At 43.0% G+C, this 27847-nt stretch overlaps 1 protein-coding gene across 2 annotated transcripts in view; it reads left to right on the top strand.

Moving 5' to 3' along the window:
- LOC143289185 (NFX1-type zinc finger-containing protein 1-like) overlaps positions 1-27847 on the top strand; it is a 110086-nt gene that overhangs the window by 19919 nt on the left and 62320 nt on the right. For both annotated transcript variants that reach the window (XM_076598111.1, XM_076598112.1), the window contains exons 5-13: positions 424-736; positions 2472-2637; positions 5594-5758; positions 7955-8040; positions 9377-9595; positions 13762-13971; positions 16834-16909; positions 19687-19825; positions 24230-24454. In XM_076598111.1, the coding sequence (XP_076454226.1) occupies positions 424-736; positions 2472-2637; positions 5594-5758; positions 7955-8040; positions 9377-9595; positions 13762-13971; positions 16834-16909; positions 19687-19825; positions 24230-24454 (1599 nt within the window). The remainder of the gene's footprint in view (positions 1-423; positions 737-2471; positions 2638-5593; positions 5759-7954; positions 8041-9376; positions 9596-13761; positions 13972-16833; positions 16910-19686; positions 19826-24229; positions 24455-27847) is intronic.

Here is a 27847-nt window from a genome sequence, read left to right as displayed (position 1 = left end):
GTGCATGCCTATGTGTGTGTATGTATTGAGGGTAGCTGTTTGGTACATATGTATGTTAAAATGTATGTATGCATTGTGTGTGTGCATTTGTGTGTGTTTATGTGTGTGTGTGTTTAGTCAGATTTTGGTGCGTGTCTGTAACATTGATGAAATGTGTTATGCAAACATAAATGTTTTTGTAAAACACCTAGAGCAGATTTCTGGATAATGTGCTATATAATTATCCATTATTATTATTACTGTTATTATTATTATTATTATTATTATTTCAGCAGCCCCGAGATCAATTCTCAAATTGGGATTGGCAGAAATCGTGGGCTTGCAAGCCCCCATAGTGTCTTTGATCAATTGAAACATTGTAAGTATTTGGTATTTCAGCAGCCCGGAGATGCACTCTTAAGTCTGTTTGCATATATTGCCCAGGTACCTGATGCAGGACACAAAATATGACCTTCATCCCCTGGTGAATGACGAAATCAAGCTGAAGGATAAAGATAAGAGTCCAGCCCGAAGACCTACACTGCATGAGCGACTACGTGCAGCGCGAGAGAGGCTGAGACAGAAACAGAGAGAGTTGGAACTGAAGGTGGCTGTGGGTAAGGAGAAGTCAGAGGCCACAAAGAGCGTGGCAGTGCTGAACAGGGAACTGTGGCCAGATCCTCAGCTGCTGTTGTTGGACGACACTCAGTTCCAGGCTCTGCACTGTGCACTGACCAAGGAGTTTTGCCTCATCCAGGTAACAGGGTGTGATGATATCAGGAATTTTGTCTTACTTTGCCAGGTCATCAAGGATTTTTGTCTTGCTCAGATAACATGGTGCAGTCCAAGAAGTTTTGTCTTAAGTGTCCAGATGATGTGATTCGGGGCCAACAGTGTTGTTTGATGCTGATAATGTGATGCTGTCCAAAAGTTGTATTATCCATATGATTGATATGGTGGGGGGCATAGATTTTTTTCTCTGAGTAGTAGGGTAGGTAGGCCTAATTGTGAACGATCCAGTCGAAACAACCAGCTCCACTAGTGTATTATACAGATAATAGATCGTACGATCGTCAAATGTAGCTCTTCTGTTCTTGAAGGCTTTCTCCAAATGGTTGCACCAAAAAATGTTTGCCCGCTCCTTCTTTTCAATGTTATTTCAATGATTGAAATAGCAGGGGTGTGTGAGGGTAAATGCAAATGGGCAAGTCCAATTGTGAACAGTGGGTTTGGGTGCATGCTGAGATTATAAACAGAACCAGGTCTTGAACTCATTAGACATAACATATTATTGGAACATTGCACCATACTGTTGTATTGTTGGTTATGATCACACATGCACACACACAAACACACAAACACACACACACCCCACACCACACACAAACACACCCTTTTGAGAACACTCAGTTAACTGTGCAGCAACCTTCACAAATACACTTGTGTCATAATACCCTATGGTCTGATTGCAAATGATACCATTTTGAAGATTCCTGTCAAAACTGATCTGCCACTAACATGCTTTCTTTAATTCTCCCAGCACTGGTAATGCACAATTCATTCACATATCCAGTCAAATCAGCTATTCTAACCTTTGTCAAAGTTCAAGTCAAGTCTTGCTTGCTTCCCTTGATTTTAGGATTGAAAGAACACGTTTCTGAACTTGGTTGGCAGTGGTGCGTGAAAAGAAGAAAGAGCGCGGAAATAGCCAGAAATAGTTGATGTTTGACTGATTCTTAGAAATGAAGATTCATTAAGGTATCAGAATGAAGTCGAAGCAGACATTAAATTGTGAAATGTGTGTGGTGAGAACGCTTCGAAATAGGGCAGTACACGAACCATTGGCAAAAACAAGCTGTTAGCAGTAAGGCCTACCTGCCCTATGATGTACAGCCTCAACATTTGCTCTCTGAGTAGTTTGATGTGTTGTCTAGAATTTTCTTCTTCAGGTATAGTGTGGAGCAAGAAACACTTTGAACTTTATCTGTTCAGGTAACGTCACTTAATTTACACACATGCACGCATGCACTTTGATCCAAACTGTCCCAGCTCCGGCTGTCCACATGGAGCGATGGATGATAGGTCACTGGAGGGCTACACATCACCAGTAAGCCCCGTGCTGATGACACTAATCCGTTAGTTGTAGAGCCAGTCTGTGAGAGCATCCCTCACGGAGTGAGATAGTTCAAAACTTGACTTGCTGCACAGACAGTGACTTCTCCAGAAGCACGCTTGACAGAATTGTACAATAAGACTATGATGGTGGTGATGATGATGACAGATGATAATGATGACAAAAACAGTGATGAAGATGATGGTGATGTCTGCAGCTTCAGACATTGAGAGACCTGGTTGGGTCAGTAGATCATTAAAACCTTGCTTTGTGATAAAACTATCAACAAAATAAAAGTTGTTGTATTACATATACAGCAGTATTGATGACAATGAAGATGAGTGTGCAATGATAGTAATGACAAAGCTGACGACTGCAGGGGCCGCCAGGCACGGGGAAGACCTACGTGGGTCTGAAGATCGTCAAAGCCTTGCTGCATAACCGTGAGGCCTGGGACCCTGGGCAGGACAGCACCATGCTGATTGTCTGCTACACCAACCACGCCCTGGACCAGTTCTTGGAGGGCATCATCTCCTTCTACAGTGGTCAGTCTGTCTGTCTTCGTGTGTGTCAGTTCATTTATTTTGTCTTTGTGTGTGTGTCAGTTCATTTATTTTGTCTGTGTGTGTATCAGTTCGTTTATTTTGTCTTTGTGTGTGTGTGACAGTTCATTTATTTTGTCTCTGTGTGTGACAGTTCATTTATTTTGTCTGTGTGTGTGTGCCGGTTTGTTTATATGGTCTTTGTGTGTGTGTCAGTTTCAGTTTCAGTAGCTCAAGGAGGCGTCACTGCGTTCGGACAAAACCATATACGCTACACCACATCTGCCAAGCAGATGCCTGACCAGCAGCGTAACCCAACGCGCTTAGTCAGGCCTTGAGAAAAAAACAAAACAAAAAAAAAAAAAACCAAAAAAAAACCGGGGGAATAGATAATAGATAAGCTTGCATAAATAAATAAATAAATAAATAATGATTATAATATAGAAAAAGGTAGTAGTAATAATATTAGTAATACTAATAAAATGATAATAATAAAACATAAATAAATGAATAAATAAGACAACAATGGTGATAAATAAGCGAATAAATGTAAAATATGAAGACACACATTCACACATACACCCACACATGCATAACAGAAATGCACCAAACATGCAGTTTCACATATATGAAAGCACAGTCAAATACATATAAACGTACATGAGCTCCAATACACACACACACACACACATGCATTACCGTGCACCTCCTCTACCCCCCTCCTCCACACACTCACTTCTAGTCTAAGTATCGCAGCTTCCACGGCACACACACACACACACACACACACACAAACACACACTCACAGAGATGAACACTTACTTGTACAAGCACATATGAAAGCACAGTCAAATACATGTAAACGTACATGAGCTCCAACACACACACACTCACACACACACACACACATTACCTTGCACCTCCTCTACCCCCTCCTCCACACACTCATTTCTTGTCTACGTATCGCAGCTTCCACGGCACACACAAACACACACTCACAGAGATGAACACTTGTACAAGCACACACACATACGCCCATATCTCCCACCCCCAACCCCACACACGTACATACAAAGATATATATATATATATATATATATATATATATATATATATATATATATATATATACGTTCCAATATCCTGTTGCTCCCACAGTGTAGGCATGCATACACTCACATACCTCATCCTCTACCCCACCTCCCCCCGCACTCCCACCTCCCCTCACACACACACACACACGTACACATATCTCTCTTGACACTTGTGTACACTTTCACTCTCGCGCATTCACAAACGCACTCAAAAGCACAGACCCACACATACACACAAACACACACAGCCGCCACTGACTGGCCGCAAGAGGGATGGGAAAAGATCTCTGATGCCAAGAACGTGGCGTCTAGTGTGTTGCTCGGTCTATTGTATTTGGAAAGGCCCACAGAGACTCTGTTCCGTTCTGAAGAAATTTGCGCAATGTTGGTTTGGAAATGATGCCGATATTTGTTTGATTTGCAAAGCATCGTGCTCTACCTTTCATGTTAGACTTGCGGCCGCTCCCTCTCTCTGCTTCTATTTCTTTGAGGCGATCGATAGTGTGATGGCCTTGTACCTGTTCTTTTTGGTATTCTTTGACTTTTCTGAGGATTTCCGATTTTCCTAGATGTAGGCCGCTCGTTGGTGTTGCGTTACCAGCAAGTCTGTCAGCTCGTTCATTTCCCTTAACACCTGCATGTCCCGGGCAGTATGATCATGTGAGTTTTTTAATCTGAAAGTTGCACATTGCGTTATGCCACTCTGGGCTTCCCATTCCGTTTTCAATTTTCTGTATGAGGTTCATTGAGTCGGTTAGAATCATGGCATGTTGGTTTCCGGGCGTATGGATGGACGATAGCCACTGGAGGGCATGTGTCACAGCTTCAACTTCCATCGTTAGGCTGGAGGTTGTGACTTTGTAGGCAGCATTCTCTTCCCAAATTGTGTCAGCTCGTTTATATTGTCTTTGTGTGTGTGTCGGTTTGTTTATATTGTCTTTGTGTGTGTGTCAGTTCGTTTTGTGTGTGTGTGTGTCAGCTCGTTTATTTTGTCTTTGTGTGTGTGTCGGTTTGTTTATATTGTCTTTGTGTGTGTGTCGGTTTGTTTATATTGTCTTTGTGTGTGTGTCATTTCGTTTTGTGTGTGTGTGTGTGTGTGTCAGCTCGTTTATATTGTCTTTGTGTGTGTGTCGGTTTGTTTATATTGTCTTTGTGTGTGTGTCGGTTTGTTTATATTGTCTTTGTGTGTGTGTCAGTTCGTTTTGTGTGTGTGTGTGTCAGCTCGTTTATATTGTCTTTGTGTGTGTGTCAGTTCGTTTTGTGTGTGTGTGTGTCAGTTTATATTGTATTTGTGTGTGTGTCAGTTCGTTTTGTGTGTGTGTGTGTCAGTTCGTTTATTTTGTCTTTGTGACTTCCCTGTGGGTATGCTGGGGGTCTTTCAGTATAAACAGCATCCCCCTCCCCCCCTTCTGGAGATTCTGAGCAAGAAATTTCCTCTTTTCTGTTGTTCTCTTTGATTCTGCCTTTTTGTTCTTTCACTTGTGTCTGCTTTTTCTGCCTTCCTCAGTCTATTCTTCTTTGATTTTTTTCAATAAACTGTGACACGTTTTTCTCTCTTCTCTGCAGTCTGTGGTGTACTATATGCGCTGTTTTGCTCTTGTAGTTATATTCATTATGTAGTGATACTGGAAACATTGGGATGGGCACCAGTTGGCCTCTCTGTTGTGTTGTTTGACTCTTTGACATTTTTGAAAGTATTTTTGATTTGATAATTCTTTTCATGATTTTTTGTCATCTGGGGGTGTATGCATTTATGTTGGTATAAACACATTTGTAATATACATGTGTATGTGCTTACTTTACCATTTGCTTTTTTCTACCCATCCTTCAAACACACACACACACACACACACACACACACACAGAGCCAGGCAAAGTGGTGCGTGTAGGCAGCCGACTGAGCACGGAGAAACTGAAACCATTCTCTATGGCCAATTTGCGTCGGGAATACAGACACGCTCATATGTTTGACGACCGCCGTGAGATTCTTCAGAACATGGAACATCTGCAGGACGGGGCGGACATTTTGAGTAAGTACTAAAAAATTAGATGAGGCACGTTCTGCCAAATAAAGAGAAACTTTGTGGTGGAAAGGTTTTGTGTGTGTGTGTGTGTGTTTGTGAGTGTGTGTTTTGGAGAGAGTGGGGATAAAGGGGAATTGGAAGGTGCAAGTGGTGAACTGGTTTGAAGAATGCTTGTTAAACAATTTCTAAGTGGTAACAATGACCAATTTTTTTTTCCTTTTTTATACAGATAGAATTCATGCACGATTACCCTCACCCCCTTCCCCATCCCCACCCCACTATCCCCTTCACACACACAAACCAAAACAACTGCTAAAAATGGAGGGGGGGGGGGGGGGGTAGAGGGGGACAAACAGATAGCATCAATACAACATCAATTTTTACACAAAATTACGTTCCGCCCAACTAATTCAGATATCATTTAACTAGACATTGCTCAACACACGCACGCACGCACATGCACATACTGTGACCAGTACTCAACATTGAATGTCTGTTCATTTGTAGGACAGTTCAGATTCCTCTAGACTCATCTGGCTGCATCTGTTCATCAGCGATAGAGTGTATGTGTATGTTGGGGGGCAGGGGAGAGGGCTGGGGGTGGGGGGGGCACGCATGAATGCATTACAGTTAAGGTTAATCATCTTGACTCCGTGTGTGTACAGGCGCACATGCATGCGTTACAGCTAAGGTTATTCATCTTGGCCGCGCGAGTGTGTGTGGGAACGCATGCATACATTATACTTGAGGTTATTCATCTTTGAATATGTGCATTTAACTGTATTTTTGCTCATCTAGTTGGAATTTCTTTTGTGTGGAGAAATATGTTTTCACTATTTTTACGGAGTCAAAGTTGTATTATTGATGTATTTGGATGTTTTGAGGAGTATGGGTGGCAGTTGTGAGGGATGGTTAGGAATAGGGCCCGTACGTGTGGTGTTTAAAAGGGGAGGGGGAAGGGGTACAGTGCATTGGGGGTGGAGGAGGAGAAGGTTGGAAAGTTTGTGAGAAATAACTGATTTGTTTTATGTTTTATATTTTTATGTTTTGAGTGGGCTATACTTTTTTTCTTTTTTTTTCTTTATTTTATTTTTTATTTTTCTTACAATTCTATGGATGTAGAACATTATTTTAATGGTGTACTGTCTCAGGACATTTGACTGATTTGCTTGATTGATTTATTCACACACACACACACACACACACACACACACACACACACACACACTTTTAGACTGTGTCTCCAGCCACTGCTAACTATGAAGCCCATTTTCACTTTAGTTAGTGGATATTCCACCCTATCAAAGCACTATCATATTGTTTTTTGGTTTTTCGTTGTGATCAAGATATCTTTCATAGCAGAATAAAGAGTTGCATTGTATATACATATTTCCCCTAACAAGTGTTAAAGGTCTATGACTTGGTCAGTAAGGCGGTATGTTTGATTTAATCAGCGCCAAAGAGTGCAATCTTCAGATATTTTTGTATTGTCTATCTGCTAAGGTTTGATCAGAAGATTCTGTAAACTATGTGTTGCATTTTATGGTTTGCTTGTTTTCAGCTTTTAAAAAAGTCTTTTAATGTTTACTTTTTGTTTGTTTGAATAGCTAGATGATCAACTGGTTGGTTGACAGTGACAGGCCATTTGTTGTTTGTTTTGCTTTTTGGCATACATTACATGAAACTTACTGCAGATGTTAACGTGTGCATCAGTGTTAAAAGCATTGTACTGTAATATTGGACTGACTGAAGATCTTCGGTGTCAGAAAATTCATAAGGGACTGTCGTTAGAGGGATGTGACTGCAGTCTCTTCTCTGAGAGGGTGTGGGGGACACTCACTCACACTGGCTCTGCGACTAAGTGATTATTGTCATCAGAAGGGAGCTGAGTAGGTGGTGTCTCAAGTACATTAAATCAGAACAGGGACAACTGAACATAATCAAAAAGACTCAGCAGCAGTGCAGGGTCTCCTGTGGTGTGTGGCCCCCTGTTGACCTTTCATCGGTAATTCTCGGTGGACTGCCAGCACTGGGACAGCGACAGACAAACCTGGGTGTGGCTGTGTAGGAGGCACTTGTAATAAGTAAAGAGGTAGTGTAACTGAGAGTGTGCATGATTGGGCAGCAAACAAAAAAAAAAAAAAAGAAGGAAAGAAAAAGATAATACTTGACTGAAACTTACTGAGAATTTTATTTCTGCAGGCCTGAAAGTTGAATTGGCCAAGCGAGAACTACTCCGAGAGGAGGTCCTAAAACCCTACATGCGGCATTGGCATTATGAGGCACTGGTGAGTTTTTGACAATTTATTGTTGGTCTGTGTGCCTTTTGTTTATCAGTTTAGTTGTTCTTTTACACGTATCATTTCCTCATCTGATTTGTTGGTGGTGGTGGGGGCGGGGGTGGGGTGGGGGGGCGTATTGTTGTTGTTTTCCTTTTTAGATCCTGACTGTTGGTTATCTGGTTAGTTTTGGTTCCTGAGCCTTTATCATTAGCTTTTTATTTATACGTTTTTTGAGTTATTTCTTCACAATAATTCTCTACCTATCACGCATACACATACACACATGCACGCACACAGGTGGGCTTACGCACACACGCACACGCATGCATGCACGCAGAAACAAACACACACATATGGGCATGCATGGACATGCACACGCATGCATGCATGTTCGCACGCACACACCTCAAGGACTGATCAGAGTGTTTGGCTTGCACACAGGTGAGGTGGCTACCTTTTTGGATTCCCCAGCAGTTGTGGTTGCAGTGTCTACAGACCTATCTGCTCACTTTGATGCTCCCTCGAAACTGAAACTATACAACTTTTCACTGCATCATTCTTGATTTTCTGTATTGTCTAGGCCTCAAACTAAACAAAACAAAACAAAACAAAGAAACATGAGTGAATGAGAGTCTGGTTTGTGACTGGCAAGTGATGGTAAGATACAGTGGGAGTGACAAGACAGACAAACAACTAAGACAGACAGACACTGAGACAGACATATAAAGAAGTGTGTACTGGCCTTTACATCCTGAATACAGGTCTACAAATCTGTTTGATAATTCAGGGAGAGAGAGAGAGCAAAAAGAAAAATGGTAAAACAGATGTGAAAAAATAGAAAAGATCTGTCAACCATTGCTGGTTAGGGTTTCTTCCATTGAAGGTGAGATGATTGAGGACCTTTGAACAGAGTGCCCCCGAAAACGGAGTATGGCTGCCTACATGGCAGGTTAAAAACGGTCATGTACCTAAAAGCCCGCTGGTATACATACCAGTGAATGTGGGAGTTGCAGCCTATGAAAGAAGGAGAAGAAGAAGAACACTGTGAAAAGAAAATTATGTGTGTGTGTGCGAGAGAGAGAGAGAGAGTCGAGTCACAGAGAGAGAGACAGAGTGACTGAAGCCTGACTGAATGACACAGGAAACGAACGATGAGCGTCCAAAGGCAGCTGACAGTCGGCTCTACCCAGGTAAGCAGCCTGTTGCGCATATGACTCCATGTTTGTGAAATGCTTAGTGCTTGGTCTCTGATTAAGGATAGGTGCTATATAAGTATCCATATCAGTGAACAATAGCCAAGAGCAACATGTTGAAATACTAATTTTTATATAACTGCGTTCAGTGTGCTGAGCAGTCAAGAACTCGTGGCATCTACGACTGGCTGGGCATTGACGGCCTGCTGACCAGCGCCAGGAGAGCGGCACAGACCAGAGGTCTGCAGAAGGAACAGTCAGCGGAGGACATGGGCTACATGGACATAGACGGGGACATCCAGGCACTGGAGTTCGAGCGTCGGCTGGACACAGATTCCTTCAGCTTTAGAGAGGCAGAGGACAAGGAGGTGATTTGTCTTCCTTCTTTTTTCTTCTTTTTTTTCTTTCTTCTTTTCTGTCTTCATTTTTGTTCTTGCTTTTGTGGGGTTTTTTGGTCTTTTTTGTCTGTTTTGTCTTTTGTTTCTTTTCTGGATGAAGATGTTGATTTTCTTCTTGTTCTTTACGGTCCCCCTTTTTTTTTTTTTTTCTTTGTTGTTGCTGCTGCTGTTGTTGTGGTGGGTTTTTTTTTACTATATCTCTTTCTTTTCAGTTCTCCTCCTCTTCCTTCTTCTTTTCCTTTTGTTTTTTCCTGAACGGTTGCTGTTTCCACAGTGTGTATAAAAATCCTCTCTGTGTGTGTGTGTGTGTGTGTGTGTGTGTTATGGACTTGCATAATAAAATGCTTCCGTGGCTGGCGCTGTATCCAAATTGTGGATTGAATTTGTTTTGGGTGGGGTGGGGGAGTTGTTTTTTTGTTGTTGTTTTTGTTTTTGTTTTGTTTTGTTTTTTGCTACCCCATCATCTGCACTGTTTCAGTGGAATTCCTCCCACGCCGCTCATTCCAAGTCCTGTAGCTGTATAATGGAGGACTCAGAATGATTGGCATGAGAGTAATGCCTCAGAAATGGTGCAGATGATGTGGCAGCAAAGAAATAAAATGTTTAGGTCACCAGGAGGCCACACACCCGAGGAGACCCTGCACTGCTGCTGACTAGCTTTAGTGTTCAGTAGTTCCTGTTCCAGTTTAACGTACTAAGATGCAGTACACCACCAACTAAGCCTCCTACTAACGACAGTTTCAGTTTCAGTTTCAGTAGCTCAAGGAGGCGTCACTGCTTTTGGACAAATCCATATATGCTACACCACATCTGCCAAGCAGATGCCTGACCAGCAGCATAACCCAACGCGCTTTGTCAGGCCTTGAGAAAAAATAAAACAAAATAAAATAAAATAAAATAAAATAAATAAATAAATAATAAAAATAATAATATAATTAAAAAAATAGATAAATAAATAAATAATAATAATGAAAATAAAATAAATAAATAGATAAATAAATAAATAAAATAAATAAATAAATAAAAAAGACAACAATGATGATAAATAAGCAGACAGATGTAAAAGCAGACACACATTCACACATACACACACATATGCATAACAGATATGCACCAGATATGCAGTTTCACAGATATGAAAGCACAGTCAAATAAACATAAATGTACATGGGCCCCAACACACACACACACACACACACACACACACACCTTACCCTGCACCCCCTCTACCCCCTCCACACACTCATTTCTGGGCTACGTATCGCAGCTTCCACGGCACACACACACACACACACACACACACACACACACACACACCTTACCCTGCACCTCCTCTACCCCCTCCACACACTCATTTCTGGGCTACGTATCACAGCTTCCACGGCACACACACACACACACACACACACACACACACACACACACACACACACACACACACACACACAGAGGCACACTTACTTGTACAAGCACACACACATACGCCCATATCCCCCACCCCCAACCCCACACACATAAATACAAAGATATATATATATGCACACCCGCACGCTCCAATATTCCATTGCTCCCACAGTGTAGGCATGCGTACACACACACATCATACTTCATCCTCTACCCCCCCCCCCCTACACACACACACACACACACATACACACGTGCACAGAACTCTCCTGACACTTGTGTACACTCACACCCTCGTGCATGCACAAACGAATACAAACACACAGACCCACACATACACACAAACACACACATACACACGCACAGAGGCTGCCACTAATTGGCCACAAGAGGGATGGGAAAAGATCTCTAATGCCAAGAGCGTGGCGTCTAGTGTGTTGCTCAGTCTATTGTATTTGGAAAAGCCCACAGAGACTCTGTTCCGTTTTGAAGAAATTTGCGCAATGTTGGTTTGGAAATGATGCTGATATTTGTTTGATTTGCAAAGCATCGTGCTCTACCTTTCATGTTAGACTTACGGCCGCTCCCTCTCTCTGCCTTTATCTCTTTGAGGTGATCAATGGTGTGATGGCCTTGTACCTGTTCTTTTTGATAATCTTTGACTTTTCTGAGGATTTCCGATTTTCCTAGATGTAGGCCGCTCGTTGTTGTTGCATTACCAGCAAGTCTGTCAGCTCGCTCATTTCCCTTAACACCTGCATGTCCCGGGCAGTATGACCATGTAAGTTTTTTAATCTGAAAGTTGCGTATTGCCTTATGCCACTCTGGGCTTCCCATTCCATTTTGAATTTTCTCTATGAGGTTCATTGAGTCGGTTAGAATCATGGCATGTTGGTTTCCAGGCATATGGATAGACAATAGCCACTGGAGGGCATGTGTCACAGCTTCAACTTTCATCGTTAGGCTGGACGTTGTGACTTTGTAGGCAACATTCTCTTCCCTAATTGTTTTTCCATGGCTCGTGAGGAAGAGGTCTAAGGTGTTCTCTTCTCTTGTGGGGAATGTGACAAGCTGTTCGTATCCAGCGTCATTCATCAGGTCAAGAAACTGGTTGTGGATTTCAACACATCTGGCTGGGCTTTTCAGTGTCTTGGTGGTCCAATCAAAGGAAGGGAGATTGAAGTCACCTCCAATGATGACAGTAGCGTTTGTTCATGTGACCCTTTGGATGGAGGTTTCAGACTTCGTCAGGCTGATCGCGTCACTAGCTTTGGGCCTATAGTAGGCGGCTACTAGGAGTTGCTGTCTTCCTTTCAGCTTGATCTTCACCCAGAGCAGTTCACATCCATCCACTGACAGCTCCTCCACTTCTTGGCATGGTAGGCGACCCGCCACAGCTATCAGTACTCCCCCACCAAGCCGATCCCTGTCCTTCCTGAAGGTGGTGAAGTGAGGAGGGAAGAGCTCACTGGAACAGACATGTGAATTGAGCCATGCTTCGGTGCCTATTACAATATCAGGCTTTGTACTGTCAATCAGATTCTGTAGTTCTGCTTTCTTGCCTCGACTGCACTGGAAGTTGATGTTCAGAAGTCTTAGAGGCCGGTTTAACTGTTTTGACTGGTAGCTCGGGAGGGTGTGGATGAGTGGATGGGCGTAAAGTCTGCCGATGAGAGTGACGTTTCCAAGGGACTTTGCAAAGAGGAGATGTCTCCTCTGTGGATAGCACTTGGTGCTGCTGCATCAAGTCCAAACAGGTCGAAGGCAACTGTGCTGTAGTTTGCATTGTCACACACTACACATCTCCATACAACATCACTTTCGCCCAGTCTTTCATACTCCTCAGAGCCAGATGGTATGCTTTGGCAGGCAAGATGAAACCACTGGCCACAAGTATTACATTCAACACCACGTTCTGACCAGGAGACAGTGCAATCACATGTGCCACAGGGAAACTTGGATTCTTTGGATTTTGTCTGAGAGGGTGCTTCTTGGGAGGAGATACTGCTGGATTTCTGGGGCTGTGTGGGCATTTCGTGTCTAGGAGGCACTGTGGATCTCAGGAACAGTCCTACTCCTAACAAGGTCAGTAAAAGCGAAAGTAGAAGTTCTAGAACTTGATATGTTGCTGGTTGGAGAGTCACTTTGTTCTGGAAAAGTTTTTCACATATCATTGTGTGTTCTTTGGATGGTCTTCATACAGATGAAAATCCTCATATTTGATAAATAAGGTTTCTACTTACAGTTTTGCTTGGTGAGTCCTTTTAATCAACGTCAATGACAGGCTCCCTACCACGGTAGGCAGTCAGTAAACATCGGACGCCGCCATCTTGAATTCTGAGTTGTGAACTCCAGTCTTGATCTTGACACCAAGTAGGGTTATGATGGGCTTGAAACTTCACTGGTAGGTTTCCTGTTGTCCAGGAAGGCAATATGGGCGAGGGGAATTGGGAGAATTGGGTGAAAAACCGCTGTTTGGAGTTGAAAAATGGTTGTTTGGTGGGAGAGGACAGAGACGAACCTCTTCCTCCACGCATGCGCAAACCCCTTCAAGTCTTTAGTTCTCCTCCATGGAAAGTGGAAATCCTGCCTGGCCTGGGACATCTGCAACGGTTCATGTAAGTCTCAAATGTAAGTGTAGTAGGTACCATTGCCTTGTGAACATGAGTATTTCACTTTCTTTCCCCATAAAGCAACTGGTAAAAATCTGCAGTCTCTGTCACTGTCTCCAGCGTCAGAAATTGGAACGTCTTGCCAAGGCACGGAAATCCTACCTGGCCCTGGACATTTCCAGTCTGGACAAAGTTGGCAAGAAGCAGAAACAGGGAAGGAAGAAGGGGAAGGGTGAGGTGGACACACTGGAGCAGATGAAGGAGGTGAAACGTCAGCTGCTGGAGATGGTGGGCTCTGCTGATCGCATGACGACGGCGCAGGAAGAGTGGGTGTGTGGGCAGTTTTCTTTTCTTCTGCCTTTCTTCATGTATTCAAGTGACATATAATTCACATTTATGGCATGTTATGTTTGTTTGTTTTTCTAAAGAACAAATAGAAAGAGAAAAAAAGAAACCTTACACATTCATTTACATACATTGAGAAAGAAGAGAGAGACGGAGAGAATTATAATTCTGTATTGGTTTGAGTTGACAGTTTTCTGTGTGTGTTTGAGTTGACAGTTTTCTGTGTGTCGATGTTGACAGTTTTCTTGTGTGGGTTTGAGTTGACAGTTTTCTGTGTGTGTTGATGTTGACAGTTTTCTGTGTGTGTTTGAGTTGACAGTTTTCTGTGTGTGTTTGAGTTGACAGTTTTCTGTGTGTGTTGATGTTGACAGTTTTCTGTGTGTGTTGATGTTGACAGTTTTCTGTGTGTGTTGATGTTGACAGTTTTCTGTGTGTGTTGATGTTGACAGTTTTCTGTGTGTGTTGATGTTGACAGTTTTCTGTATGGGTTTGTGTTGACAGTTTTCTGTGTGGGTTGATGTTGACAGTTTTCTGTGTGTGTTTGAGTTGACAGTTTTCTGTATGGGTTGATGTTGACAGTTTTCTGTATGGGTTGATGTTGACAGTTTTCTGTATGTGTTGATGTTGACAGTTTTCTGTGTGTGTTTGAGTTGACAGTTTTCTGTGTGTGTTGATGTTGACAGTTTTCTGTGTGTGTTTGAGTTGACAGTTTTCTGTGTGTGTTTGAGTTGACAGTTTTCTGTGTGTGTTTGAGTTGACAGTTTTCTGTGTGTGTTGATGTTGACAGTTTTCTGTGTGTGTTGATGTTGACAGTTTTCTGTGTGTGTTTGAGTTGACAGTTTTCTGTATGGGTTGATGTTGACAGTTTTCTGTGTGGGTCGATGTTGACAGTTTTCTGTATGGGTTGATGTTGACAGTTTTCTGTGTGGGTCGATGTTGACAGTTTTCTGTATGGGTTGATGTTGACAGTTTTCTGTATGGGTTTGATGTTGACAGTTTTCTGTGTGGGGTGGTGAGTATTCTGTATGGGGTGGGTTGACAGTTTTCTGTGTGGGTTTGAGGCTGATAGTTTTCTATGTGGGGTAAGTTGACAGTTTCCTATGTGGGGTGAGTTGACAGTTTTCTATGTGTGGTGGGCTGACAGTTTTCTGTGTGGGGTGAGTTGACAGTTTTCTATGTGGGGTGGGCTGATAGTTTTATTTGTGGGGTGGTCAGTTGGCTGTATGGGGTGGGTTAGCAGTTTTCTGTTTGGGTTTTGGTTGACAGTTTTCTATTGGGGATGGTCAGCATTCTGTATGGGACGGGTTGACAGTTTTCTATATGGGGTGGGTTGACGGTTTTCTATGTGAGGTGGGTTGACAGTTTTCTATGTGGGGTGAATTGACAGTTTTGTTTGTGGGGTAAGCAATTTTCTGAATGGGGTGGACAGTTCTCTGTATAGGGTGGGCAGTTTTGTGTATGGGGTGGGCAATTTTGTGTATGGTGTGGGCAGTTTTCTGAATAGGGTGGCTTTCTGAATGGGGTGGGCAGTAGGGGGTGGGCAGTTTTCTGTATGAGGTGGACAGATTTCTGAATGGGGTGGACAGTTTTCTGTATGGATTGGGCAGTTTGTGCATGGTGTGGGCAATTGGTTTGGCAGTTTTGTGTATGGGGTGGACAGATTTCTGAATGGGGTGGACAGTTTTCTGTATGAATTGGGCAGTTTGTGCATGGTGTGGGCAATTGGGTTGGCAGTTTTGTGTATGGGGTGGGCAGTTTTCTGTATGGATTGGGCAGTTTGTGCATTTTGTGGGCAGTTGGTTTGGCAGTTTTGTGTATGGGCTGGGCAGTTTTCTGTATGGGGTGGACAGATTTCTGAATGGGGTGGACAGTTTTCTACATGGATTGGACAGTTTGTGCATGGTGTGGGCAATTGGGTTGGCAGTTTTATGTATGGGGTGGGCAGTTTTCTGTATGGATTGGGCAGTTTGTGCATTTTGTGGGCAGTTGGTTTGGCAGTTTTGTGTATGGGGTGGACAGATTTCTGAATGGGGTGGACAGTTTTCTGTATGAATTGGGCAGTTTGTGCATGGTGTGGGCAATTGGGTTGGCAGTTTTGTGTATGGGGTGGGCAGTTTTCTGTATGGATTGGGCAGTTTGTGCATTTTGTGGGCAGTTGGTTTGGCAGTTTTGTGTATGGGGTGGACAGATTTCTGAATGGGGTGGACAGTTTTCTGTATGGATTGGGCAGTTTGTGCATGGTGTGGGCAATTGGGTTGGCAGTTTTATGTATGGGGTGGGCAGTTTTCTGTATGGATTGGGCAGTTTGTGCAGTTTTGTGGGCAGTTGGTTTGGCAGTTTTGTGTATGGGCTGGGCAGTTTTCTGTATGGGGTGGACAGATTTCTGAATGGGGTGGACAGTTTTCTACATGGATTGGACAGTTTGTGCATGGTGTGGGCAGTTGGGTTGGCAGTTTTATGTATGGGGTGGGCAGATTTCTGAATGGGATGGACAGTTTTCTGTATGGGGTGGACAGTTTTCTTTTTTTTGTGGTGTTGGTGGATGCCCTGAATCTCAAAATGTAGGTTCATGGCCTGTTTTGCTGCTCCTCTGATGGGTTTTGAGGCTGTGGTTTGAGTAGTGGGGAAATATGAGTGAGAGTGAGAGAGAGTGTGTGCGGTGTGTATGTCTATGCATGGGTATGTGCATATGTGTGGGAATGAGGATGCACTCTGTATTTGTGTGCTTGTGCACGTATGTGTGTGTGAATGTGCTCATTATTTAGAAATAGAGATACAATTGTGTCTTCTACAATAAGAGGTTGGTTTTGTTAAAAATTGATCTCCATTCTGAGGTATTTCTTGCAGGTGAAAAATGTATGGACCCTAAAATTCCATCAAAGATGGAGGCTCTATCGTCTTTGGACCCATAGTCTGTGTCAAGGTATACATTTTTTAGTATGATTATTTATGTTCATACACACGCATGCGCGCGCGCGCGCGCACACACACACACACACACACACACACACACACACACATATATATATATATATGTACATATATAATAAGAATTATGAATACTTTTATAAACTTTTATATTTGTGTTTGTATTTTTGTCTATGGAGAGACAGAGAGACAAGGTAGGTAACCTGTGGCTGCTGCTGGCACCATCATGACGGTTGCTTGAGGCCATTTAGATTCAAGACACAGTTATCTTCTGTTTGATAATCTTATTTAACTTCAGTTTTATCATGTCTTCCAGATGAAACCTGAATTCAATATCATGAAAATATTAGATTCCATTTGCCTTAGGATCCAGATGATTTTCTTGGGTTGTTTCTTGTTTGTTTACAGATTAGCACTAACAGCATTTCTTTTAGTTGTGGTCTGAAGGCTGAGACAATTTCAAAACAAGTATGGCTGAAACACACTTCCAGTAGAGGTGGCCACCTTTTAAAAAGAACAAAAAGAAATTGCAAAGACTTTTCATCTTGATTTTTTGTTACATTTTTCAGTTCAGACATCAAAATGCATATTCTAGCCTATTTATCATTCCACAATTATTTCATCACTTACAGTACAAATATCCTTTACATTATTAATTGCAACAATGCCGTAATCTTCCCAAATAACACTGTGGTGCTCTAGAAATGGCTAAAGTGCTCTTTTTTTTGTATATCCTTCTCTTTTTTGTTTTGTTCTGGTTCATTCTTTACTTGTGGATGTCACAACCCGTAAGGGGTTGCCCATGAACCCCCACTTCCCGACAACACAAACACAGAGACACAGAAAAGTTCAGCTCGGTTCTTTACTGACACATGAAACGAAATAAAGACATGACAAATCAAAGCACACAAAAGTTTCCCCCCATTTAACTACAGCACAAATAATTCAGTTCCAGTCCTTCATGTCGCAAAGTCACTGCAGCACCAGTCCAGCACATCAACACTACCAGAGTTCACCTGAGCGAACTCCACCCAACATCTGAAGACTGAAGTCACTTGTAGACTCTAGGGTTAAGGTAGGATGGGGAGAGGGGGACAATGGAAAAGGGTACGTTGGGAATGTGGAGGAGGGGGAGTGGGCGTGAGGAAACTGGGGCAGGGAAACACAGACTGTTCCAGCGTCGAACATGGGGCTTCATTGAAGGCAGTGGTACGGGGGAATAGTCACAGGAAAAAACTGGAACAATGAGCTCCCAGTCTCTGTAGACTGCACTTTCAGAAGTTCACAAGCATGCCCCCCCCCCACTCCACCACACCCCAACCTCCTTAAGCAACAGATATTGAACTAACCAGGGGAGCAGTAGCATAACTTATTACAGACAGCCCCTACCACAAAAAACTACAAACTATAAACATGAAAAGTGCATGAACCGTTTGTTATGATTCCCCCAGTAATTAAAGGGTTAAACCACAGACATTCTGAAAGAACCCATTACAAAAAAACAACCACCTCTAAATGACAATACATCAGCCTTGTGTCAGTCCTGCTTGTTTCGAATATTAGAAACAAAACTCAGTGATGTGATAACACAAACTAAAAAATCTCGTTTCAGTTACAAGATGTTTCAGAAAATTCATACTGCTGTTAGATACAGTTTCCATTATAAAGAAAAGTACATTTGAACCAATAACCCGAGCTGAATACATAGAAAAATAACGCGCCTAAACAGAACACACAAATTCACCAATTCCCCCAAATATCTAGAAAAAAAAAGAGTACTGGACTTAAAATATTTCCGATAAAACATCCCCCTAACCTTACAAACGCCTAATACCTAATTCTCCTTAAAGGCAACAAAAGTCACAAGCCACATCCCTAATTTAACACTACAAAGACAGATATACAACTCCCTCACCTGTCACCAGGTAGACATACAGGCACACCACTGGCCCAGAGTGAAAACACAGACCACACACAGAGGAAGAAGGGGGTGACAAGGAAAACGCCCCACTACTTCTGTCAGACGGCACCCAACAGCTCACACACTGGAACGGCGACCTATCTCTAAGAGAGCTTGGCATCAAAACGAAGCTGAATCTTTCTATTTAACCTACATTAACTTCTGAAGTCGCTCAGAGTTAAAAAAAAAAATGCTCAAGGAATAGGAACATGCCACACAAATATCCCAGAGATGCATGTGCATACGCCCAGCATTAAACTGAGTATATACACGAAGGAGAGAGGGTGGTGAAGGGGAGAGGAAGAGAGAGAGGGGGGGAAGAAGGGAGAAAGAAAGAGGGAAGGAGAAAAGAGATGCACACCGGCACGCACACAGAGATCGCCAACGAGCCGTGACAGTGGAGTATTGTTCGATTTTGTTTGGCAGATTCACTTGACACATGGTTGCTTTGCCTCTTGTTTAGATTCCATCTTTTTGTGCAAACACAGTGATAAATATTCTAGCCAGTCTCTCTTTCCATAGTACTTTCATGAGTCACAATACAAAATGTCTACCACTGTGGTTTCCAGTCACCACCACTACCACCACCACCACCATCACCACCACCACCATCACCATCACCATCACCACCATCACCACCACCATCACCATCACCACCACCATCACCACCACCACCATCACCATCACCACCACCACCACCACCACCACTGCCAGTTGCCTCTGCCACACCACCACCACAAACATCATTAAACAGACTGTCCTCTGTAATTCCATCTTTGCCTCCTGTCATCGTCCTTTTTTTCTGTGATGAGATCTGAAAGCAAAGATGAGGGAGATGGAAGAGCGGTACACAGAGCTGACCAGGAGATACAAGGAGACTCAGAAAAGGGAAGACAGGTGCATCCTGGAAAAGGCCACTGTTGTGGCCATGACCACAACTGGTGCTGCACGGTGAGTTCTTCACCTGGTGACACAGAGATAGCTGTCCTGTTTATTTTATATTCCGTGTGTATTGTGCAGAGTATGTTCAAGTGAGCACATGTATTGATGTGCTCTGAGTGTCTGTGTGTGTGTGCGCACACACACGTGTGAGTGAGCATGCGCAAGCACTTATAAGTATACGAATGATGTGTCTGAAATCATACTGTAATTGTGTTTGTATAGGATTTTGGATTCATGTTTGTACTTTTTATGTACATGCCCCCCCCCCTTCCCCCTCCCTCCAGTAATCCTTGTGATACTGGTACATTTGGTAATAAAGACATATTCTTTTCTATTCTGTTATATTCTAGACATATTCTTTTCTATTCTGTTATATTCTGCTTAATGCTATTCTATAAAGATACTACTGTTTGGATACCAATTCTGTATCATATTATTTTTGTTGTTGTTGTTGTCACAACATATTTCTCTGTGTCAAATTCAGGCTGCTTTTCCTGTGAACAGCATGTCACCACAGTACTGCAAGGTAAAATCCTGGTCCATATATGGTACTCATTGAAACCTCCAATCTACAAATTGTCAGACAAGACAACAGCAGCCTCAGCACCTGCAGGCGGCAAATTGTCGGTCAATATTTCACAGTCAGTCATTATGGAAGGGAGCTAACTCTATCACTTTTTTCTTTCTCGTCATGTGCAGACTTTTAACAGTGATTTTAGAGCATTTTTACATGTGTTTTTTTTTTGTGTTTTTTTCTCATTGATTTATGAGTTTAAAATGAGCAAAGAAGCGCGATTCACTGTCAAGACAAGTTCTGGGGGGATTTTTCCTTGATGATGATTGTGATTTTGACCCTGAAAAAGCAGATTTAGCCTCTGAAGAAGAAACATTATATATTGTTACTCCACTTATGGACAAAGACTCACAATGCCTAGAAAGTGGTGAAATTAATGGTGGTAGGAGATCAACTGTCAACATCTAGTGGGCGTGCTCATAAAAAAAAAAATCTGTAAAGTATTTTAAGAAATTAATGAAAGGGGCTGAAACATAAGTAAAAGGCAACTCATCCATTTTTTTCAGCTATCTTGCAGACTTCCATTACAGTACAGTCCTGTCCAAACCTTCAGTGTGGGCAGATTGGAGGACTGTTGCTGGGTGTTGGGTTGTGGGACCACCAGAAAGGTCCATCGATAGTGTCCTGTACATGTGCCATGCATACTGTCCTGTGGTTTGGTTTTGTCTGACGTCACTTCCATTTTGACACCACATGAACGTTGCCTGTATTTTGAAGTAAAAAAAAAAAAAAAAAAGAGTTCTGGCAAGTAATAAAACGGTTCTACTCCTGGATCCGTGCGAGTGCTTTTGTAAGTTTGGATGAATTGCTCGCATGCAACAAGACAACACATGCCTGCATAGGATACAATCTTTAAGTTGTGGCTTTTTAGTTTTTGTTAGTTGTGCCAGGGTTGCCCTGTGGGTTGGGCACTGATAGAATAGACCCACTGCCCTGCCATGCATGTCGTAAGAGGCGACTAAGGCAGGACCACCTCGCCCGGATAATAAAGGGGTTTGCATAGGGTTAACTACCCTGCCTGTAAAAAAGACCAGTTACAGAAGCATCGACGACAAATAACCAAAGCATTCACCTGGGCAAGGAAGGGTCTCCATCCCGGAGACTTATGACGCGGTGAGCTGAAGCAGCAAGTGACCAACTGGACTGGAATGGCCAGAACAGCCCAGAACAGAGTGCGATGGCGAAGGGTCGTCGATGGCTTATGCTCCACCAGGAGCGATGGGCAAAATGAATGAATGAATGAGTAGTACCAGGGGCACTGGAATATCAGGCGTGGAGATTATTTGTGCCCTTGAAATAATCGTGCAGAATAATGTGGCTGCAATAATACAACACAATGAAATTAAATCGCTTTTAAAATTAATATATAGAAAACAACCACTTGGGCATGGTAGTGGTACTGTGTGTTTTGTTGGGGGTTCTTTTAAAGACCACCTGGGCATGGTAGTGATACTGTGTGTTTTGTTGGGGGTTCTTTTAAAGACCACCTGGGCATGGTAGTGATACTGTGTGTTTTGCTGGGGGTTCTTTTAAAGACCACCTGGGCATGGTAGTGGTACTGTGTGTTTTGCTGGGGGTTCTTTTAAAGACCACCTGGGCATGGTAGTGGTACTGTGTGTTTTGTTGGGGGTTCTTTTAAAGACCACCTGGGCATGGTAGTGATACTGTGTGTTTTGTTGGGGGTTCTTTTAAAAACCACCTGGGCATGGTAATGGTACTGTGTGTTTTGTTGGGGGTTCTTTCGGTTCCTCTTGCTGAAATTATCAAGCACCACAATGTTAGTCATCATTCTTATGCTGATGACACTGAACTTAAAAAATGTGTGATACCCCAGAAAAATTGTCCTCGCTCTTGCAAGAAACATCCGACTGCTTTCTGGACATTCAAAACTGGATGACTCTAAATAATTACAATTGACCATGAACAAGACCGAAGCAATTGTTATCAGAACAAAACAAAAACTCTCTTCCATCATAACTGACACATTCAAACTTGGCAGTTCATACATCCCTCTTTCCAGCTCAGTCAGGAGCCATGGCGTTGTCCTTGACAACACTGTCCATCCAAAAATCTATCAGTCAGACCTGTCAGTCCTGCTATTGTCAATTGCGGCGCATCAGTTCTGTTCGGAAATATCTGTCCACTCATGCAATATCTAGACTTGTCATTTCTCTCATTCTCTCTCACCTTGACTACTGTAACTCCCTTTTGTCTGGTTTGCCTGCTTCATTCATTCAGTCTCTTCAGCGCATACAAAACACTGCTGCCCGACTTGTTCTCAGAAAGAAAAGATCTGAGCAAATCACTCCTCTTTTGCAACATCTCCATTGGCTCCATGTCTCACACAGAATAAAGTATAAGATCAGCACTCCATGTTATAAATATATTCACAAACTTCCTCCTTCCTATCTTTGTGGTTGCCTTCAACTCTACACTCCATCTTGCTCTCTACGATTGGCTTCGGACCCACTCTGCTTACGTATACCCAGATTCAAACATTCCACTGTCGGCTGCCATTCTTTCTCTGTCAATGAACCTTGCTTGTGGAACGAATCTCCTCTTTCACTTCATCGGGTCCCCGCACTCAGCTCTTTCAAATCTGGTCTTAAAACACATCTGTATACTAGATAGCCTCATACCCATGCCTCGTCTTTGTCTTCAGTTTATCAAGTTTAGAGTTGTGCATGCGTGTGAATGACTGGTTTGAAAGCGCGTTGACTTGTCTCTGCACAAGATTCAGCGCTACATAAATACCAAGTATTATTATTATTCTTTCCAAGACCGTTTGGGCATGGTAGTGGTACAGTGTGCTTTGTTGGGTTTTTTTTAAAGACCTCTTGAGCATGGTAGTGGTACAGTGTGTTTTGTTGGGGTTCTTTTAAAGACCTCTTGAGCATGGTAGTGGTACAGTGTGTTTTGTTGGGGTTCTTTTAAAGACCTCTTGAGCATGGTAGTGGCATAGTGTGTTTTGTTGGGGGTTCTTTTAAAGACCTCTTGGACATAGTACTAAGTGGTACAGTGTGTTTCGTTGGGGGTTCTTTTGAAGACCTCCTGGGCATGGTTGTAGTACAGTGTATTTTGTTGGGGGTCCTTTTCAAGACCACCTGGGCATGGTAGTAGTACAGTGTGTTTTGTTGGGTGTTCTTTTGAAGACTACCTGGGCATAGTAGTGGTACTGTGTGTTTTGTTGGGGGTTCTTTTGAAGACTACCTGGGCATAGTAGTGGTATAGTGTGTTTTGTTGGGTGTTCTTTTGAAGACTACCTGGGCATAGTAGTGGTATAGTGTGTTTTGTTGGGTGTTCTTTTGAAGACTACCTGGGCATAGTAGTGGTATAGCGTGTTTTGTTGGGTGTTCCTTTGAAGACTACCTGGGCACAGTAGCGGTATAGTGTGTTTTGTTGGATGTTCCTTTGAAGACTACCTGGGCATAGTAGTGGTACTGTGTGTTTTGTTGGGTGTTCTTTTGAAGACTACCTGGGCATAGTAGTGGTACAGTGTGTTTTGTTGGGTGTTCTTTTGAAGACCACCTGGGCACAGTAGTGGTACAGTGTGTTTTGTTGGGTGTTCTTTTGAAGACCACCTGGGCATGGTAGTGGTATAGTGTGTTTTGTTGGGTGTTCTTTTGAAGACCACCTGGGCATAGTAGTGGTATAGTGTGTTTTGTTGGGTGTTCTTTTGAAGACTACCTGGGCATAGTAGTGGTATAGCGTGTTTTGTTGGGTGTTCTTTTGAAGACTACCTGGGCATAGTAGTGGTATAGTGTGTTTTGTTGGGTGTTCTTTTGAAGACTACCTGGGCATAGTAGTGGTACAGTGTGTTTTGTTGGGGGTTTGTCCAGGTACCAGGAAACCTTGAGGGAGGTCAAACCCCGGGTGATAGTGGTGGAGGAGGCAGCGGAGGTGCTTGAGGGTCATGTGATCACCACGCTGAACGAGAACTGCCAGCACCTGATTCTGATTGGGGATCACAAACAGCTGAGACCCAACCCCACAGTATACAGATTGGCACGGAAGTACAACCTGGAGTTGTCGCTCTTTGAGCGCATGATCAACAATGATATCAAGTATGGAACAGTTTTGGAATTGTTTGTCGGTACTCTTTGTTTCCTTGTTGTTTTTTTTGTTGTTGTTGTTTTTTTTGCTGCCCTATCATCTGCACCATTTCAGTGGCATTACTCCCACACTGCTCATTTAGATTCCCCCATACACGGCCACACCCAAGTTCGTCTGTCACAGTTCCAGCATCGGCAGTCCGCAGGGAACCATCGATGTTAGGTCACCAGGAGGCCACACACTAGAGGAGACCCTGCACTGTTGCTGAGTCACCAGTGGTGTTCAGTGGTGCCTGTTCTGATTTAACGTACTTAGGACACCACAAACTAAGCCCCTTACTAACGTCAATAATGGCTTAGTCGCAGAGCCAGACTGAGTGAGCGTCCCTCCCAGAGTGGAGACCGCCACCATGTCCCTCAAACAACAGCCCCCCATGAATCTGCCGACACTGAAGACATTGACAGGACTCACCCCAAGCACAGGAGTGGAGGGGTATCAAAACTGAGGTCACCATGAGAGCAGAGCATGAAAGGCCACAGACTTTGAGACTGTTTTGTTTATATTGATGATGATGAAGGAGGAGGAGGATGACAATGACGATGTTGCTATGGAGGACCATTTTGGTTTGGGACTGCGTGACAAGGCTGTACTCCACGCTTTCTGTAATAATGATATCCCAGCATTAACCAGGCCCAAGTGATACAGACACTTGCAGTGTTGGTCAGGTAATTTGAGCAACACACCCAAAGACGCATCCTTGAAGTGGATGACACTCGACAGTGTGGTCCCAGTCTCCCCATTTAAGCCCACAGCACACTCAACTCTGGGTAGGAGCCGGCCACGGGCCGAAAAACCCACCTCCACTGGGATTCAAACCTGCGTTCTCCCAGCTGTCAGTCCACAACGCTAACCACTTCGCCATTGCGGCTGGTCTTTGTTTCCTATTTTGTGTATGTGTGCAGTTGCTTATGTTGCTACTGCCTGTTGTTTTTTTTCTGCTTTTTGTTGTTGTTTTCTGTTCTTGTAGTGTATGTGTGTGCATGCATCAATGCGAGCACATGCAGGGCATTAAAAAGGAATAGATTCACTTACACCAGCCGCCATGGTGAAGTGGTTAGTGTTGTGGACTGGCAGTTGGAAGGACACGGGTTCGAATCCCAGTGGAGGTGGGGGTTTTCAGCCTGCGGCCAGCTCCTACCCAGAGTTGAGTATGCTATGGTCTTGAATGGGAAATCTGGGACCACACTGTTGAGTATCATCCAGTTCACGGATGTGTCTTTGGGTGTGTTGCTCTTATTTCCTGGCCAGCACTGCAAGTGTCTGTATCTCTTTGGCCTGGTTGACGCCGGGATATCATTATGACAGGAAACGTAGAGTACAGCCTTGTCACATTGTCCCCAGCCTAGATGGACCTCCATAGCAACATCGTCATCAACATCATCATCTTCATCCTCACCCTCCTTCATCAACAGTACAAAAAAAACGTCCAAAATTATGTGGCCTTTCATGCCCTGCTCTAAGTTTAAATACCTCTCCACTTCCGTGCTTGGGGTAAGTCCTGTTGAGGTCTTCAGTGACAGCAGGTTCATGGGAGACTGTTGTTAGAGGGACATGGTGGCGGTCTCCACTCGGGGGGAGACGCTCACTCAGTCTGGCTCCATTACTAAGCCATTATTGTTGGCAGAAGGGGGCTTAGTAGGCAGTATCTTTATTTCATCAAATCGGAACAGGCACTACTGAACACCACCAAAGTGACTTACCACTCCTCTGGTGTGTGGCCTCCTGGCAGCCTAACATTGATGGTTCCCTGTGGACTGCCAGTGCTGGGACTGAGAAAGACGAACCCGAGTGTGGTCATGTGTGAGGGACTCACAATGAGCGGTGTGGGAGTAATGCCACTGAAACAGCGCAGATGATAGGGCAGCAAAGACAACAACAACAAAAAAAACTCAAATCATTTTTACATATACAAAGCATTGTATGCGCGCATGCATGTGTTGTGTGTGTGTGTGTGTGTGTGTGTGTGTGTGTGTGCATGTGTGTGTGTGTGTTCATGGTGAGAGAGAGAAAGAGAAAATTAAGATCGCATCAGAAACATATTGTTAGATTGTTTTACTCTCTCTCTCTCTTTCTCTCTCTCTCTCTCTCTCTCTCTCTCTCTCTCTCTCTCTATCTATCTATCTCCCCCCCCCACACACACACACACAGACACTTTCCCTTTCTCTCTCTCTCTCTCTCTCTCTCTCTCTCTCTCTCTCTCTCTCTCTCTCTCTCTCTCTCTATCCCACCCTCTCCCCCCCCACACACACACAGACACTTTCTCTTTCCCTTTCTCTCTCTCTCACTCTGTCAAAGTTTAGGGATATAACCAAAGCACTAAAGCGCAATAAAGCACCGGCACCAGATAGATTAGTAGGTGAATATTTCAAGAACTGCACAGAGCAAAGTGCACCCTTTCTCGTGAACTCTGTGTGTGTGTGTGTTGCTGCTCATGTACGTTAATGTGTATTTGATTGTGCTTTCATATCTGTGAAACTGCATGTCTGTTACATATCTGTTATGCATGTGTGTGTGTGTGCGTGTGTGTGTGTATGTGTGAATGTGTGTCTGCATGTTTCACATTTATTTGCTCATTTATCATCTTTTTTCTTTCTTTTCTTGTTTTTTTCTTTTTGTAATATCATTATTATTAGTAGTAGTATTTTTATGTATTTATCTTTTTTTCCTTTTTTTTTTTTTTTTTTTGTTATTTTATTTATTTATTTATTTTATTTCATTATTATTATTATTTATTTATCTTTTTCTTTTTTTTCTTGAGGCCTGACTAAGCACGTTGGGTTACACTGCTGGTCAGGCATCTGCTTGGCAGATGTGGTGTAGCATACATGGATTTGACCAAACGTAGTGACGCCTCCTTTAGCTACTGATACTGATACTCATGAACTTTTTTTAACTTTCATTTTGATCATGGTTTATTCCCTGATGAGTGCTGCTTATCAATCTTTCAACTACTGGGGGGAAAAAGGTTTTTTCAAACAGCACTGACAATTACAGAGGAATATCCCTGTTAAGTATTTGAAGAAAATTGTGTAGTTTTATTTTGAATAAGCGGACCTCAAACTGGATCAATGGGAACAGTATACTGGGAGAGGAACAAACAAGTTTTAGGGAAGATCACAGCACATTTGACCCTTCTGGATATGATTCAGAAACAGTTATTAAGACACAGAAAGCATCAGTATCAGTAGCTCTAGGAGGTATCACTGCGTTCAGACAAATCCATATACGCTACACCACTTCTGCTAAGCAGATGCCTGACAGCAGTGTAACCCAACGCGCTTAGTCAGGCCTTGAGAAGAAAAAGAAAAAAAAAGAAAAATAAAGATGAAATAAAATAAAATGTA

Source organism: Babylonia areolata, chromosome 13, assembly GCF_041734735.1.
Source record: "Babylonia areolata isolate BAREFJ2019XMU chromosome 13, ASM4173473v1, whole genome shotgun sequence".
In the NCBI taxonomy this organism is placed as follows: domain Eukaryota; kingdom Metazoa; phylum Mollusca; class Gastropoda; order Neogastropoda; family Buccinidae; genus Babylonia; species Babylonia areolata.
Note: the sequence above shows the minus strand (reverse complement) of the source record. Positions and strands in the feature narration are given on the sequence as shown.